This window comes from Neofelis nebulosa, chromosome 4 (genome assembly GCF_028018385.1).
Source record: "Neofelis nebulosa isolate mNeoNeb1 chromosome 4, mNeoNeb1.pri, whole genome shotgun sequence".
Taxonomy (NCBI): Eukaryota; Metazoa; Chordata; class Mammalia; order Carnivora; family Felidae; genus Neofelis; species Neofelis nebulosa.
The window spans coordinates 20,828,151-20,845,913 of NC_080785.1; the positions used below are offsets into that span (position 1 = coordinate 20,828,151).

At 39.9% G+C, this 17,763-nt stretch overlaps 1 protein-coding gene across 3 annotated transcripts in view; it reads left to right on the plus strand.

Annotated features, from left to right (window-relative positions):
* CHCHD3 (coiled-coil-helix-coiled-coil-helix domain containing 3) overlaps positions 1-17,763 on the plus strand; it is a 288,454-nt gene that overhangs the window by 181,735 nt on the left and 88,956 nt on the right. For 2 of the 3 annotated variants that reach the window (XM_058724244.1, XM_058724246.1), the window contains exons 5-6: positions 913-927; positions 1,974-2,057. In XM_058724244.1, the coding sequence (XP_058580227.1) occupies positions 913-927; positions 1,974-2,057 (99 nt within the window). The remainder of the gene's footprint in view (positions 1-912; positions 928-1,973; positions 2,058-17,763) is intronic. The other variant, XM_058724245.1, reaches the window with a different exon arrangement.

Sequence of the window (17,763 nt, forward strand, 5' to 3'; positions counted from 1 at the left end):
TTTTAAAAACATTAGATTTTGTCAAATTGATTTAAAAAAGGGTTATACCAGATTACATTCTGATCAGTAGTGTCTGGAAGAGCCTATTTTCCTGTATCCTTGACATTTTTATTAGTACTTTATATTTTTGTCTGTTCAGTAGATGAATAATGGTATTTCATCATTTTAATTTTCATTGATTTCTCTTAGGCTTTGATTTTTACCCCATGTGTTTATTATTTGTATTTTTGTGTGTGAATTACCAGTGTAGGTCATTTGTTTGGGGGGGGGGGAGGTGCTTTTTAAACGTGTTCTGTGTTGTATTATCTTTAACTCTCAGTTACATGTTGAAATTTCTTTTCTTCTTTTTGTCATTTGCTTATTCATTTGGTTTAGTGATTTTTTTTTTTTTTTAATGGTGGGTCTCATAAATCCATTCTTTCACATTTCCTGTATTCAGTGTGTGTGTGTGTGTGTGTGTGTGTGTTGAATTTAGGAAGATCTTTTCTTTTTAGGTCATATAGTCATGCATGTTTTCTTCATACTTAGCTTTGTTAAAAATTCTTTTCCTTGTTTACCTTTTCTTTTATATTCCTGACAGACTAGTCAGCTTTTTACTATGTTGTAACAAGGAGCCATAGATTATGTACTTTCATATTAGTATGTTGTGGCGCAATCTTAATGTTTGTTTTTATTTATTCATATGCTATCAAGTAGCAGGAACTTTTCATTGAAATCTTCTATTCAAACTGTAACAGCACAGTGACATTCAAATGCATTCCAAGTTGAGCAAGTCCTCTGATTTTTTTCCCCCCATTGCTTTCTTTGGTTTGCATCTCAGATATTATCTATCAGATTTCTTTGTGACATTAGGAAAAAATACTACTTGTATTGTTAAAAAACTGTTGTTTGTTTGTTTTAAACATGCTGCAGGACATTGAAGACAAGGTAAGTAGTAAAGCAATGACCTATAAATGTGCAAAATGGGTACACTGAATCTAAGCCTCTAGGGGAAGTCACCCTTACCCAGGCTGAGCTAGGGGACACTTGATCGCCCTGCAAAATAATGTGCTGCACGGCACAAGGATGGGAGTGCCAGAATACATACTTGCTTAATATCTTAAAATTCCTAGTCAAGTGTGTTTTCAGCATTCTACTGAACAAAAATATTAAAAACTTTTATTATTTGGGGTGATTTAGGGAGGTCTGTTATCAGAGATAAAGATCATTAAAATGTAATGATCAAGATACAAACAACAGTTTGAAAAATGCATTTCTTAACCTTGAAAAACATCCACAAGTAACTATCTTTATTTTTTCAAGTATCAAAAAATATTTTATTACATTTTTTTAATTTTGAAAAAAAATCTTGTAAATTAGAAAGGGGACGACCAAGTTTTAAAATTACCTTCACTATTTTTTATTTATTACTTTTAATTTTCAGTTATTCAAATAAACATTTACAGTAGTTTTTGCCCCTCCCTCCAAAGACAGTTGCTTCATAAGAAAGAAGATAGACCAATACATGTATTTATGTGCAGGTTTCAGTGTGTAATTTAAGCGTTCTCAAACATAAGATTTATGTAGAAAATGTCATACAGGCATTTTTGTTGTTCAGAAAAAAAAAGAAAAAAGGTTAACCATGTAGCTTATGATCGGAATAAAATCTAAGTTTTATTGTAGAAAATATTTAAGAAAAATTTATTTTGGAATTACTCTTCGAAAGAAGTTAAATAAAACTGTCTGCTGTATTCTGATACTTTTGGACAAAGTAGGACACAGCTGTCACAGTAAAAAAAAAAAATACAATGTAGACTCCTTTACATTTAAATACAGCAATCATCATCTTATTAATATTGTTCTGTGGCAGAGACCTAATAGATTGCAAAAATCTTCAGCTTTGTGTACTTATTTCTAATGTAATTTATACTTGACTTTTGCTTTGCTGTTGCTGCTTTTTCTCGATATAGTATATTCTTCATTTCTTTTTTTAGGCTAAGCAGCTGGAAGAGAAAGATCGAGTGATAAAGAAGCAGGATGCATTCTACAAAGAGCAGCTGGCTAGACTGGAGGAGAGGGTATGACTATTTCTTGTCATTGATTCTCTTCTTGTACCACATCTGCAGCTTTCCCATATGATTTATTTAAACATCAATAATTACAAATATAACTGTTTTCCTAGTTAACAAGTGGCCAGGAAGTGAAGACGCCAAGCAGGTAGATCATTCTCACAGGAAATATCATTTCTTCTTTGGTTGCCTTGGGTGTGGTCATGTTATTGGCTCAATGAGGCATTTAGCACTCTGCAAACGCCCTCATCTTTTTTCCTTAAATGTTTAAAAAAAATTTTTTTTTAACGTTTATTTATTTTTGAGACAGAGAGAGACAGATCATGAATGGGGGAGGGTCAGAGAGAGGGCGACACAGAATCTGAAACAGGCTCCAGGCTCCGAGCTGTCAGCACAGAGCCCGACGCGGGGCTTGAACTCACGGACCGTGAGATCATGACCTGAGCCGAAGTCAGCTGCTTAACCGACTGAGCCACCCAGGCGCCCCTTTCCTTAAATGTATAGAAACTGCACTGCCTCCAGGTCAGATAGTAGAGTGCTACTCTTGTCTTTCTCAAACGTTGTGCAAAGTTGAGTACGTTCTTAGAAATGGTAGTGTTTTAAGGGGATATTATTGTCTTTATGAAATCTCAGTTTCCCTGCATTTGTGGCTAGGAAATGAATATCTCTTTTCAGAGTGGTGGCCAGGATGGGGCGCCTGGGTGGCTCAGTCAGTTGGGTGTTCCACTTCTGCTTGGGTCATGGTCTCGCGGTTTCATGGGTTCGGGTATGCTGACAGCTCAAAGCCTGGAGCCTGCTTTGGATTCTGTGTCTCCCTTTCTGCCCATTCCCCGCTCACACTCTATCTCTGGCTCTTTCTCAAAAATAGGTAAACATTTAGAGGAAAAAAAAAAAAAAGTGGCGGGCAGGAGTTGAATAGTAGGACTTGGGGAGAAGAGTTAAGTGGAGTAGCTGAGGCAGTACCTCTAGTCAACATGGCCCCAGAGTTTGACAGAGATGTAGAGGAGGGAATTAAGGCTAAAACAGAATGAGACCGTGGGTTTAAGAATGGGAGTTTGAGTACCTCATCAGTGCCCTTGTTCAGGAAAGTAGATTTATCTAGAATAATTTCATACATAGGTCATACAAAGCTAGCTTTCTCTTCCCTTTGATTGAGACTTCTAAAATTTGATTTGTTTAGAAAGGTGTTTAATAAGAAAGTAGATAAAATAAGAAATCTACTATTAAGCCCCATTCAGTACAATTATTTACACGTTAAGTATGTTCACCCATCTCTGTGTGTCACTAATCTGAGTGCTCCTTGCACACAGGGTTCATTTCCTCATTCATTGAGCAGCTATCTTCTTAAGCACCTAGTAAATGTCAGGCCCTGGTCCAGTGCCAGAGATACACTAGTAAAAAAAAAAATTAACCAAACTTCTGCCTCAGGGAGCTTAAATTCAATTAGAATCCAATATATCTATTGAATGGCAGGTTGCAATAATATGGATGAGCAATAAAGCAGAGAAAAAAAGGAGTCCCAGGGGCTGGGAGTGTTGGTGGGGATCTCGTGGAGAGGGAGGGCCTGTCTCATAGGTGGGTCTGCAGTAATGGGGAGCAAGCCAGCACCAAGTAGGGGTATGCATGGCATGTTTGAAAAGCTAGAGGGTTTGTGAGTATGGGAGCCTTCTGGCTGCTGTCTTGGGCAAGAACTGATACAAGAGAGACCTAGTAAGATGTAGTGGCAATAATTCAGAAAAGGGATAGTGATGGCTTGGGCCAGGCCAGTAGCAGTAGAGGGAATGAAATGGGGTTGGATATTTCACAGGCAAAGCTGGTCACGTTTGCTGATGGTTTTGAACATGAGTGAACGAACTCAAGGATACTGTAGATCTATGGCTTTTATACCTAGAGGGATGGATTTTCCACAGGGGAAGACTAACCAAATATGGACCTGCATGTAGATGGTGGAGAAAATCAGGACTTTGATTTTAAATACTTAAAGTTTGGGGGATTTGTTAAGACATCCAAGTAGAGATGTGAAATAAGCATAGAGTGGAATGGCTTGCAGCAGGAGGCAGCAGATTTTTCTCAGAAGGGCCAGGTAGGAAATATTTTAGGCTTTGCTGGCCATGTAATGGTTTCTGTCACGACTACCCCACTCTCGGTTCATTGCAGTGTGACAGCAGCCATAGCCAGTATGTCGCTGAACAAGTGTGATTGTATTCCACTTTACGGACACTGAAGTTTGAATTTCATGTAACTTTTGTATGTCATGAAATACTCTTTTTTTGATTGCGCCCACCCCCAATCATTTAAAAACCTAAAACCACTCTTAGGGCTATATAAAACAGATAGCAGGCTGGATTTGACCCATGAGTTATAGTCTACGGAACCCTGGTTCAGAGCACAGCCTGTGATGTCAGATGGCTTGGATTGAATTCACTGAGCGGACATTTACCTGCTGAGTTTTCGGGGGCATGCTACTTAGAATTTCAGTTTCTTTAGCAGTAAAATGAGGTTGTAACAGTACTTATCTCACTGATTTGCTAGGTGAGCTAATTCTCATAAAGCACCTATTGTAGTATCCAGCATAGAATACGTACTCAGCCAGTGGTAGTTCTTATTTTACTTCCGTATTTCCAGAGCACCATTCTTGACAGTCGATGTTATTAGCAGGGTAAAATGCACCAGTGGTAGTTTTTGAGGTGATTTATCTAGCATCTCCTTTTTCCCCACCCTGTGACCGTTTTGGGTCACGTCTTTGCCTTCAGGTTTTACTATGCTAGGTACCTTTTGAATTTGTCATTGACCACTGTTGGGTACAAGAAAAGGCACTGAAAAATATTCACCCATTTCTCATAAGTCCACCAATTTGATGGAGATGATTCGGCGATTAGTGTGAAGTACCAAGAGGATTTGCTCTTCGTGCGTGAAACTGATCTGCTTCGCACGTAACTGTTGTTTTGGGCCTCAGGTTAGAACATGCAGTGGTACATCAGATGGATACGGTACGGTGGGGTCAAATCATTGCGATCAGCCTTTTCTTATATAGGAAAAAAATATATATGTTTTCTTTTTGAAGATAAGGCTGGAAAGTAGTTATTTAGGAATTTTACCTGAAAACTGGGAAGCATTGGTGAGCTTAGAAAAATCCTGGGGTGGAATAATCACATTACTATTAGTTAATACCTAATAACTCCAGACTAGACCAGGAGCCAGAAGAAGGCACGGTGCTGTCATCTTGTTATGTGACGAGTCACCTAGTTCTCCGGGTCTCTGGTTCTTCATCGATGAAGTGGGGGTAATACTCCGTTACTTGCTCACGTTTGTGAGTTATTGAGGGAACCAGATAAGATGATGTATATAAAAGCTCTTTGAAAACTGGAAAATGATTAGCAAAAGCTGTTGCCATTAAAGAAGGCTACTTACTTTCCGTTGTGTACAAAATACTAAAAATCATGAAATTACTTTAGTATTATTCAACTTTCTGCTGTCTTCTCCCATCTCTGTAAAATCCTGTTTACTGTTGCCATTCCTGAAGTACCTACATTAATTTCATTCAACTAGATTTCTTCCAGGAATATTTGAGAGACATTTAGGTCTCCAGTGATGAAGCATTTTCTAGGTTTAGTGCAGAAGACTGTAAAAAGAGTTCCCCTTGTATTGGGATGACAGTGAAAAGTACAATGTCTAACCATTTCTATTAGAAGGTCTCCATACACTTCGGGTTAGAAGATATAAAAGTGCTGAATCCAATAATGCATAATGTCAGAAAAATGATTATGATATTATGATCACTTGCAGAATCATCTAACTTACTGTATGAAATCCAGACTGCCTGTGGTTTAAAAGTGGTTTAAGCACGTGTCTTTATTCTAACCAAATGAGATGATGAAACCATAGACTAGATACTAGGTGGTGTATCATTACTGAAGAGGGAACATTGACCAGTCTTTCATAGAATCATTCCAAAAATGATCCCCTAAGATCACTTTACCACCTACCCGTCAACTAGGTGAACACCATAACTGTCTACATTATCACTTTTTGATGACTCATCATCTTATTACTTGAACTGTTCATTTTCATGGACTTGATACAAATTTCTTTTGAGAATATGAACCCAAGCCCCCTGAGCATGTGGAGCACATTTACTTCTATAATACAGCTTGCCTCTTTGATCTGTTTCAATAAATTCTGTCAATTAGATAATTCCCACGTGTGAATGGAGCTTTTTCCTCACGCATGTCCATAGTGGTTAGTTCACTAGGAGTCTGAGATAACTTTCTCCTACCACTAACTCATGGGGAGGAATAAGTAAAAAAATAAAATAAGAATTTATTTTTTATTTTTTTATTTTTTAATATATGAAATTTACTGTCAAATTGGTTTCCATACAACACCCAGTGCTCATCCCAAAAGGTGCCCTCCTCAATACCCATCACCCACCCTGCCCTCCCTCCCACCCCCCATCAACCCTCAGTTTGTTCTCAGTTTTTAACAGTCTCTTATGCTTTGGCTCTCTCCCACTCTAACCTCTTTTTTTTTCCCTTCCCCTCCCCCATGGGTTTCTGTTACGTTTCTCAGGATCCACATAAGAGTGAAACCATATGGTATCTGTCTTTCTCTGTATGGCTTATTTCACTTAGCATCACACTCTCCAGTTCCATCCACGCTGCTACAAAACGCCATATTTCATTTTTTCTCATTGCCACGTAGTATTCCATTGTGTATATAAACCACAATTTCTTTATCCATTCATCAGTTGATGGACATTTAGGCTCTTTCCATAATTTGGCTATTGTTGAGAGTGCTGCTATAAACATTGGGGTACAAGTGCCCCTATGCATCAGTACTCCTATATCCCTTGGATAAATTCCTAGCAGTGCTATTGCTGGGTCATAGGGTAGGTCTATTTTTAATTTTCTGAGGAACCTCCACACTGCTTTCCAGAGCGGCTGCACCAATTTGCATTCCCACCAACAGTGCAAGAGGGTTCCCGTCTCTCCACATCCTCTCCAGCATCTATAGTCTCCTGATTTCTTCATTTTGGCCACTCTGACTGGCGTGAGGTGGTATCTGAGTGTGGTTTTGATTTGTATTTCCCTGATGAGGAGCGACATTGAACATCTTTTCATGTGCCTGTTGGCCATCCGGATGTCTTCTTTAGAGAAGTGTCTATTCATGTTTTCTGCCCATTTCTTCACCGGGTTATTTGTTTTTCGGGTGTGGAGTTTGATGAGCTCTTTATAGATTTTGGATACTAGCCCTTTGTCCGATGTGTCATTTGCAAATATCTTTTCCCATTCCGTTGGTTGCCTTTTAGTTTTGTTGGTTGTTTCCTTTGCTGTGCAGAAGCTTTTTATCTTCATAAGGTCCCAGTAATTCACTTTTGCTTTTAATTCCCTTGCCTTTGGGGATGTGCCGAGTAAGAGATTGCTACGGCCGAGGTCAGAGAGGTCTTTTCCTGCTTTCTCCTCTAAGGTTTTGATGGTTTCCTGTCTCACATTCAGGTCCTTTATCCATTTTGAGTTTATTTTTGTGAATGGTGTGAGAAAGTGGTCTAGTTTCAACCTTCTGCATGTTGCTGTCCAGTTCTCCCAGCACCATTTGTTAAAGAGACTGTCTTTTTTCCATTGGATGTTCTTTCCTGCTTTGTCAAAAATGAGTTGGCCATACGTTTGTGGGTCTAGTTCTGGGGTTTCTATTCTATTCCATTGGTCTATGTGTCTGTTTTTATGCCAATACCATGCTGTCTTGATGATGACAGCTTTGTAGTAGAGGCTAAAGTCTGGGATTGTGATGCCTCCTGCTTTGGTCTTCTTCTTCAAAATTACTTTGGCTATTCGGGGCCTTTTGTGGTTCCATATGAATTTTAGGATTGCTTGTTCTAGTTTCAAGAAGAATGCTGGTGCAATTTTGATTGGGATTGCATTGAATGTGTAGATAGCTTTGGGTAGTATTGACATTTTGACAATATTTATTCTTCCAATCCATGAGCAGGGAATGTCTTTCCATTTCTTTATATCTTCTTCAATTACCTGCATAAGCTTTCTATAGTTTTCAGCATACAGATCTTTTACATCTTTGGTTAGATTTATTCCTAGGTATTTTATGCTTCTTGGTGCAATTGTGAATGGGATCAGTTTCTTTATTTGTCTTTCTGTTGCTTCATTGTTAGTGTATAAGAATGCAACTGATTTCTGTACATTGATTTTGTATCCGGCAACTTTGCTGAATTCATGTATCAGTTCTAGCAGACTTTTGGTGGAGTCTATCGGATTTTCCATGTATAATATCATGTCATCTGCAAAAAGCGAAAGCTTGACTTCATCTTTGCCAATTTGGATGCCTTTGATTTCCTTTTGTTGTCTGATTGCTGATGCTAGAACTTCCAACACTATATTAAACAACAGCGGTGAGAGTGGGCATCCCTGTCGTGTTCCTGATCTCAGGGAAAAAGCTCTCAGTTTTTCCCCGTTGAGGATGATGTTAGCTGTGGGCTTTTCATAAATGGCTTTTATGATCTTTAAGTATGTTCCTTCTATCCCGACTTTCTCAAGGGTTTTTATTAAGAAAGGGTGCTGGATTTTGTCAAAGGCCTTTTCTGCATCGATTGACAGGATCATATAGTTCTTCTCTTTTTTTTTGTTAATGTGATGTATCACGTTGATCGATTTGCGAATGTTGAACCAGCCCTGCATCCCAGGAATGAATCCCACTTGATCATGGTGAATAATTCTTTTTATATGCTGTTGAATTTGATTTGCTAGTATCTTATTGAGAATTTTTGCATCCATATTCATCAGAGATATTGGCCTGTAGTTCTCTTTTTTTACTGGGTCTCTGTCTGGTTTAGGAATCAAAGTAATACTGGCTTCATAGAATGAGTCTGGAAGTTTTCCTTCCCTTTCTATTTCTTGGAATAGCTTGAGAAGGATAGGTATTATCTCTGCTTTAAACGTCTGGTAGAACTCCCCTGGGAAGCCATCTGGTCCTGGACTCTTATTTGTTGGGAGATTTTTGATAACCGATTCAATTTCTTCGCTGGTTATGGGTCTGTTCAAGCTTTCTATTTCCTCCTGATTGAGTTTTGGAAGAGTGTGGGTGTTTAGGAATTTGTCCATTTCTTCAAGGTTGTCCAATTTGTTGGCATATAATTTTTCATAGTATTCCCTGATAATTGTTTGTATCTCTGAGGGATTGGTTGTAATAATTCCATTTTCATTCATGATTTTATCTATTTGGGTCATCTCCCTTTTCTTTTTGAGAAGCCTGGCTAGAGGTTTGTCAATTTTGTTTATTTTTTCAAAAAACCAACTCTTGGTTTCATTGATCTGCTCTACAGTTTTTTTAGATTCTATATTGTTTATTTCTGCTCTGATCTTGATTATTTCTCTTCTGCTGGGTTTAGGCTGCCTTTGTTGTTCTGCTTCTATTTCCTTTAGGTGTGCTGTTAGATTTTGTATTTGGGATTTTTCTTGTTTCTTGAGATAGGCCTGGATTGCAATGTATTTTCCTCTCAGGACTGCCTTCGCTGCGTCCCAAAGCATTTGGATTGTTGTATTTTCATTTTCGTTTGTTTCCATATATTTTTTAATTTCTTCTCTAATTGTCTGGTTGACCCACTCATTCGTTAGTAGGGTGTTCTTTAACCTCCATGCTTTTGGAGGTCTTCCAGACTTTTTCCTGTGGTTGATTTCAAGCTTCATAGCATTGTGGTCTGAAAGTATGCATGGTATAATTTCAATTCTTGTAAACTTATGAAGGGCTGTTTTGTGACCCAGTATATGATCTATCTTGGAGAATGTTCCATGTGCACTCGAGAAGAAAGTATATTCTGTTGCTTTGGGATGCAGAGTTCTAAATATATCTGTCAAGTCCATCTGATCCAATGTATCATTCAGGGCCCTTGTTTCTTTATTGACTGTGTGTCTAGATGATCTATCCATTTCTGTAAGTGGGGTGTTAAAGTCCCCTGCAATGACCACATTCTTATCAATAAGGTTGCTTATGTTTATGAGTAACTGTTTTATATATCTGGGGGCTCCGGTATTTGGCGCATAGACATTTATAATTGTTAGCTCTTCCTGATGGATAGACCCTGTAATTATTATATAATGCCCTTCTTCATCTCTTGTTACAGCCTTTAATTTAAAGTCTAGTTTGTCTGATATAAGTATGGCTACTCCAGCTTTCTTTTGGCTTCCAGTAGCATGATAAATAGTTCTCCATCCCCTCACTCTCAATCTAAAGGTGTCCTCAGATCTCAAATGAGTCTCTTGTAGACAGCAAATAGATGGGTCTTGTTTTTTTATCCATTCTGATACCCTATGTCTTTTGGTTGGCGCATTTAATCCATTTACATTCAGTGTTATTATAGAAAGATACGGGTTTAGAGTCATTGTGATGTCTGTATGTTTTATGCTTGTAGTGATGTCTCTGGTACTTTGTCTCACAGGATCCCCCTTAGGATCTCTTGTAGGGCTGGTTTCGTGGTGACAAATTCCTTCAGTTTTTGTTTGTTTGGGAAGACCTTTATCTCTCCTTCTATTCTAAATGACAGACTTGCTGGATAAAGGATTCTTGGCTGCATATTTTTTCTGTTTAGCACACTGAAGATATCGTGCCAAGCCTTTCTGGCCTGCCAAGTTTCAAAGGAGAGATCAGTCACGAGTCTTATAGGTCTCCCTTTATATGTGAGGGCACGTTTTTCCCTTGCTGCTTTCAGAATTTTCTCTTTATCCTTGTATTTTGCCAGTTTCACTATGATATGTCGTGCAGAAGATCGATTCAAGTGACGTCTGAAGGGAGTTCTCTGTGCCTCTTGGATTTCAATGCCTTTTTCCTTCCCCAGTTCAGGGAAGTTCTCAGCTATAATTTCTTCAAGTACCCCTTCAGCACCTTTCCCTCTCTCTTCCTCCTCTGGGATACCAATTATGCGTATATTATTTCTTTTTAGTGTATCACTTAGTTCTCTAATTTTCCCCTCATACTCCTGGATTTTTTTATCTCTCTTTCTTTCAGCTTCCTCTTTCTCCATAACTTTATCTTCTAGTTCACCTATTCTCTCCTCTGCCTCTTCAATCCGAGCCGTCGTGGTTTCCATTTTGTTTTGCATTTCGTTTAAAGCGTTTTTCAGCTCCTCGTGACTGTTCCTTAGTCCCTTGATCTCTGTAGCAAGAGATTCTGTGCTGTCCTGTATACTGTTTTCAAGCCCAGCGATTAATTTTATGACTATTATTCTAAATTCACTTTCTGTTATATTATTTAAATCCTTTTTGATCAGTTCATTAGCTGTTGTTATTTCCTGGAGATTCTTCTGAGGGGAATTCTTCTGTTTGGTCATTTTGGATAGTCCCTGGAGTGGTGAGGACCTGCAGGGCACTTCCCCCGTGCTGTGGTGTATAACTGGAGTTGGTGGGCGGGGCCGCAGTCCGACCTGATGTCTGCCCCCAGCCCACCGCTGGGGCCACAGTCAGACTGGTGTGTGCCTTCTCTTCCCCTCTCCTAGGGGCGGGATTCACTGTGGGGTGGCGTGGCCCGTCTGGGCTACTTGCACACTGCCAGGCTTGTGGTGCTGGGGATCTGGCGTATTAGCTAGGGTGGGTAGGCAAGGTGCACGGGGGCGGGAGGGGCAGGCTTAGCTCACTTCTCCTTAGGTGATCCACTTCAGGAGGGGCCCTGTGGCAGCGGGAGGGAGTCAGATCCGCTGCCGGAGGTTTGGCTCCGCAGAAGCAGAGTTGGGTGTTTGCGCGGAGCGAGCAAGTTCCCTGGCAGGAACTGGTTCTCTTTGGGATTTTGGCTGGGGGATTTGCGGGGGAGATGGCGCTGGCGAGCGCCTTTGTTCCCCGCCAAGCTGAGCTCTGCCGTCCGGGGGCTCAGCAGCTCTCCCTCCCTTTGTCCTCCAGCCTTCCCGCTTTCTGAGCAGAGCTGTTAACTTATGACCTCCCAGACGCTAAGTCGCGCTTGCTGTCGGAACACAGTCCGTCCGGCCCCTCCGCTTTTGCCAGCCCGACTCGGGGGCTCCGCTTGGCCGGCGAGCCGCCCCTCCGCCCCGGCTCCCTCCCGCCAGTCCGTGGAGCGCGCACCGCCTCGCCGCCCTTCCTACCCTCTTCCGTGGGCCTCTCGTCTGCGCTTGGCTCCGGAGACTCCGTTCTGCTAATCCTCTGGCGGTTTTCTGGGTTCTTTAGGCAGGTGTAGGTGGAATCTAAGTGATCAGCAGGACGCGCGGTGAGCCCAGCGTCCTCCTACGCCGCCATCTTCCGGAACCTAAAATAAGAATTTTAAAAAAATGTTTACTTTTTGAGCAGGGGGCAGAGAGAAAGGGAGAGGGGGAGAGAGAGAGAGAGAGAGAGAGAGAGAGAGAGAGAGAGAGAGAGAGAGAATGAGAGAGAGAGAGAATGAGAATGAGAATGAGAATGAGAATGAATCTCAAGCAGGCCCTGCACTGTCAGTGCAGAGTCAGATGCCAGGCTCGATCCCAGGAACTGTGAGATCATGACCTGAGCTGCAATCAAGTCAGACGCTTAACCACCTGAGCCACCCAGGAGCCTCAGAATAAGTATAATTTAACTGGACACCAGTTCACCCTTCTTAGAACCAGTATTCCAAAACCAGCAACTCTTTGTTGAGAAAGAAATCAAAGCCATTTGAAAAGTCTTTCAAGTCCTTATTTCATTGGAAAGGTTGCTGGCTTTGTCAAACAACATTGAACATAGTTGTGAATTGAACTTCTATGTGTAAAGAACATGAAAGGGGTCACATTTAGGTATGTCACGTCATTGAAAGAGACTTGAACACTAACTCTGGTTGTTGATGCCAGAGACTTGGAGAATATTGATTCCTGATTGGTGATTTGATGAGAGGAAACCTAGGGCAGCTTTCAAAGCGAAGGTTCTTAAGTGTTTTTAGGAAGCTTTCAACAAATTGGTAAGGGAATTCTCCATAGTGTTTTATATACCTCTCTTCAAGGTGCCATATTCATGATAACTGTGGTAAGTTATCTGTTTTTATCTTGTAAATTCCTTCAGAGCAGAGGTAATTTTCTTGTCCCTGTATGTTCCACAACTCATGTAGGAGTTGAGTGAATGAATCCTAGATTTACTAAGCTTATACCATAAAATGATGTCTAAGCAATTAATGTATACTTTTAACTATCCACCAAGTAAGTGGTAATCTTCTTCATTAGTCATTTAAATTAATAGTATATATCTGTCCTCTGAGAATCATATTTAAGTTTGACTACCTTAATACTATTTGTAGCATCATCATCATTGTAGTAACTCAGAATAATGTTTTTCGAGTATTTACGTGTGCCAGACCCATTGCACGGACTATGTCATTTTATTCACACACACAGCACTATGAGGCTATCAATCCTGTTGTTTAGATGAAGGCCCTAAGGCTTCAAGTAATTTGCTGAAGAACATACAGCCAAAGCTTCTCAATCTGGGGCAGGTCCAGCACCTGACCTTTTAGCCATTAGCCAGTATTAGCTTTAATATTTGTTAGTTCTCCACTCATGAGTTAAATCCTGCTGGTTGTTTGTTCTTTGGGTGGTAAATTCATTCTTTTTGGCTTCTAATACAGCGTTTTTTGGTCCTGATGTTAAAATGTGATTAATGCTGCCTTATAAACTTCAAGGGTGTTAAGCATTCAAAATGCAGAATCTTCCCCCCAGGATTTGGTACTTCCCGGGGACATTTGGCCAAAAGGAAATACGTAAAGTCAGTATTATTACCTACCAATTACAGTGTGATACCTCTAAGAGTTATTTTAATATCTAGTTGTGCTTCTTCTACTTCAGAGTAAGGAGTTCATAGTCATTCAAACAGTTTAAAAATGTTTTTGAACCATTCATCTGTATGTTCGTTGTGTTGCTCTAGGAGAGTCATCTCATTCCATCTCTAGAAAGAAAACAGACTCTGTTACTGTTGATAAGCCGCTTTGATGGCCATTTCATTAGAATCTGGATCACTTGTCTTCATGTTCTTCAGGGAAGTGTGTGTTTTCCAGTAGTCTGTTACCCCTATGGCGGGAGGGAAGCGAGAAGCAAGGCCAGGCCATAGTATGAGAGGGCAGAGTCCAGATTCCCCCAGAGATCTTCCGGCATGAAGGACCCCCTCCTGCCCAGGACATCTTGGAGATGTGAGTTCTTTGATGATTAGTGTGTCTTGCGTGTCTAACTTCTCAATTATGAACTTGAATTGATTTGCTCTACTGAATCCACTTTGCTCCTGGCACTCATAAGAATGGCGGGGTTTGGCACAGTGTGAAGAGAGCTATAAAAGCCCTGGTGAGCTGAGGAGCTGAGGGAGATCAGAGGGCTTAGTTAGCTACAGTTATAATGTTCAGAGCAACAGGGTAGGGGGATCTGTATTGCTCTCAGTTTATAGGCTCCTCCGGATTTCAGCAGCTATTTGCATACACACTGCAGTCAATCCCATACAATTAAGGAGAGGGAATTGTACAAGCTGGGCAAAAGAGAGCAATGCAAAGAGAATGGTGAAAAATAAATTGTCATTAAGAAGAAAAGTACTTCGCTAGTTTGTCACCTGTGGAGAGAGTTACTAATTAAATTCTAAGGTCGTGCTTACTTACATCAAATGAGCAATTTTTAAAAGCCTTTTACTTATAGTGGGTGGCATATCTTCCATTGCATCATAAAGAGTTGGGCTCATCTGTATGATTAATTGGATTTTTTGATTGCTTGACTTCTTTGTCAATTAGTACCTCGGTTTCTCTTTTCCTTTGTGCAAAGCTTGGGGGAGAATAATGCCAACAATGACGTTAAAGAGAAACGACAACAGAGCGGATTATTGTCAGCCCAATGTGCTCCTTATGGGAAGAAATTATTATGTATTTTTATTACCAGATGAAGTCTGTCATTATAAAAATACTTCATTGAGTGAAACTTGGTCAGCCTTTTGAAGGGATTAATATAGGATAGAATCAGAGATCAGCACCATCTGAAATACTAAAACATAAACATTCTTTTTGGGTAGGAAGATAATAAAGTCAATTTATGGGATAAAAAAAATTCTTTGGTAGTTTCACCCTCAAATGCTCTCTAAACAGTCATCATTACTCATTCTAGGTCATATGGGTAGCTCATTCATATATACTAAATTTTATTGTGTGGGCTGCTTTGGCCATACGGTGTGACATAGCAAATTTAACACAGTAGTTAAAAGCAAGTACAACTTTGTGGTACATAACTAACTAGTTTGCGTTTGTCAACCTAGAGATCTATTATTCCCTTGGTACCCTGAATTGTTGTACTGCCTTCCTCATTCATCTTGAAATCAGGACAGATTCCCTGTCGTCTGAAGTTACCCAGCGTTGCAGAAACAGAGTTCTCTGGTCCACGAGTTGGACACTGAAGGCAGTGGAAGCCAGTGAGTTACTCTTTTAACTGTAATGCCATCACACACGACAGAGGCTTTAGTAGTGGTTTACCTTGAGATCCTCTTTTTTTTCTCATTAGCAAGTAGTGATAATTCAACTAAATATACTTAGGTTTTAATTAGTAGGTAGAGAAATTAATAAGGGTCAGTATCATTACAACTTTTGCTAATATAATTGACATAGTTCTTTATAATGTGGCTTCAAAGACCAAACCCTTTTATACTCTAAACTACCTCCCTAAAGGAAACTTGTTGTTGCAAATACTCCAAAAGCAGCAAGCAGGAATGGAGGTTTTTGTTTTTGTTTTTTTTTCCTTCTGTTTTGTTCTCCTTGGGGGGAAGGGAGTGATCCACGCAAGATAGTGGGTATGGGGGTCTTATCCTTAATTCATTATTCAACAAGTCCTTCAAACACTCTGGCTTTTCTGTTACCTCTCTGAATTTCCTAATGGGAAATGTGATTTGGATAACCTTGAAATGCTTTTTTAAATCTGGCTTTATGGTTATGCGACTTACATTCTTTTCTGGGGTGAGCCTGTTAAAAGTGTATCCCGTGAATATTATCCTTTTAACTGGAGCCAGTTTTTCTGTGCCTAACTTTAGAGGAAAGATTTGCAAATCACAGGATCAGCACTTAATTTGGGGCTCTATTTACCATGTAGGCTGTCAAGAAGTATTAACCTGAAGGTAAGATGAGAGCATGGAGTACAAAGCTCTGAGCTGATGGCACACAGTACACCAGGTATTAAATAGCATTATCCATCCTGCTTGCTACAGTAAATAGGATTTCACCATTATGATGTGTCAGGGCTTTCAGTGAAATCAAATTTACAAGACACTAAACTGCCATCCTCTCTGCTGAGCAGCTTTATTCTGGGATCTTGCTTTCATATTAATCCTGTTGGTAGGAAATACTTGTACCAATTGTGCATGGAAATTATAATTTAATGATCTCTTCCTTTTCTCTATTCAGGGCTTAGAATGGACCACTGTGCTTTGCAGTGATAGCCCCAGGGCTCTGAGAAAGAGATAATACAGAGTTCAGCTTTAAAGCCCAGTATTGCCTTTTCGTGAGTGCTTGTAATGATCATAAGTGCTACGACGCCAACCATATGGGATGCGTACTTTCTCAGCTCCTCACATTTCCTTTACCTTGTAAAAGACCATACCATAAAATAATTAAATTCTGTTTACCATAACAGTTTTTTTAAAACGATATGCCACTTAAACGTGTAAAGACAAGGTAAGAAGTAAAGTGTTAGGAAATCCAGGGAAAATTAATTTCACTTTTAAAGATTTCTGTTTTGTGTGAGGAGGCTCAGCCAGGCTGTTTTATTTGTCAAACAATGAATACCCCTTTTCCTTTCTTTGGGATCTTTTCTTGCTGTTGGTGAGAACCCTGCAGCCAGGAAGTCATCTTGTGTTTCCGGTGTATGTGATTGAAAATGGGCTGGACCTCTGAGTCTTCTCTGCATCCAATTTCATAATTAGTGATTGTTTTGTTCCTTGGTATCTTGTTTAGTTATAAATTTCAAACATACTCCATTTAGTTATACATAGTTATACCAGCCAATGTTTATTTTCCTGTTTCACTGACTGAGGAATTGAAATACACGAATATTAATTTTTTTTTTTAAAAGAAAATTGCAGGGCTGGTGTTAGAAAATGCTCTTGAATCCCAGTTTTATGTTCAGACCATGAGCCAGCTGTGCCTCTATAAGGGATTACATTTCAACACATTAGCTCCAGTTAGAAAGATCTATTTGGTCATTAAAACATTTGCAAATAATATTAGCTCATAACATCATCAATAAAGAAGTGCCCACATCTGAACTTGGCATATAAAGCAGGTTGGCACAGTAAGGGCAGCATTCAATAAAGGGAACCTAAATCCAATTTGGCCACAGAGACTAAGATAGGATTTTGATCTGGGTCATTCTTAGTCTGAATTTTCAGGGGCTAGAAGGAGTCCTTGTCATTTACCGTTGATTCAAAAACACCTTTGTTAAACCCCGCCGGTGAGCCAGGCAGTGTATGTAGGTATAGTGACGAATACAAATGGCACAAACACCCTTTGGCATCTGGTACAGAGCTTTTAATTGCCACAGCGGATCCAGGGAGACTATGCCAGACTATTATTTTCCAGAGCAGAGATGTTTTGTGAGGAGTAGCTGCCATTTTTGTCTCAGAGAGCTAAAGATCATGGGATTTAGAGGGGAATTTAGTGAGTTGGAGTGATCTATCAGGTTAAAGGCTCAGATAAAGACCCGGTGAACTGTTTACCTTCAATAGCTGTCTTTGAAAATAAATATTAAATGTGTAAG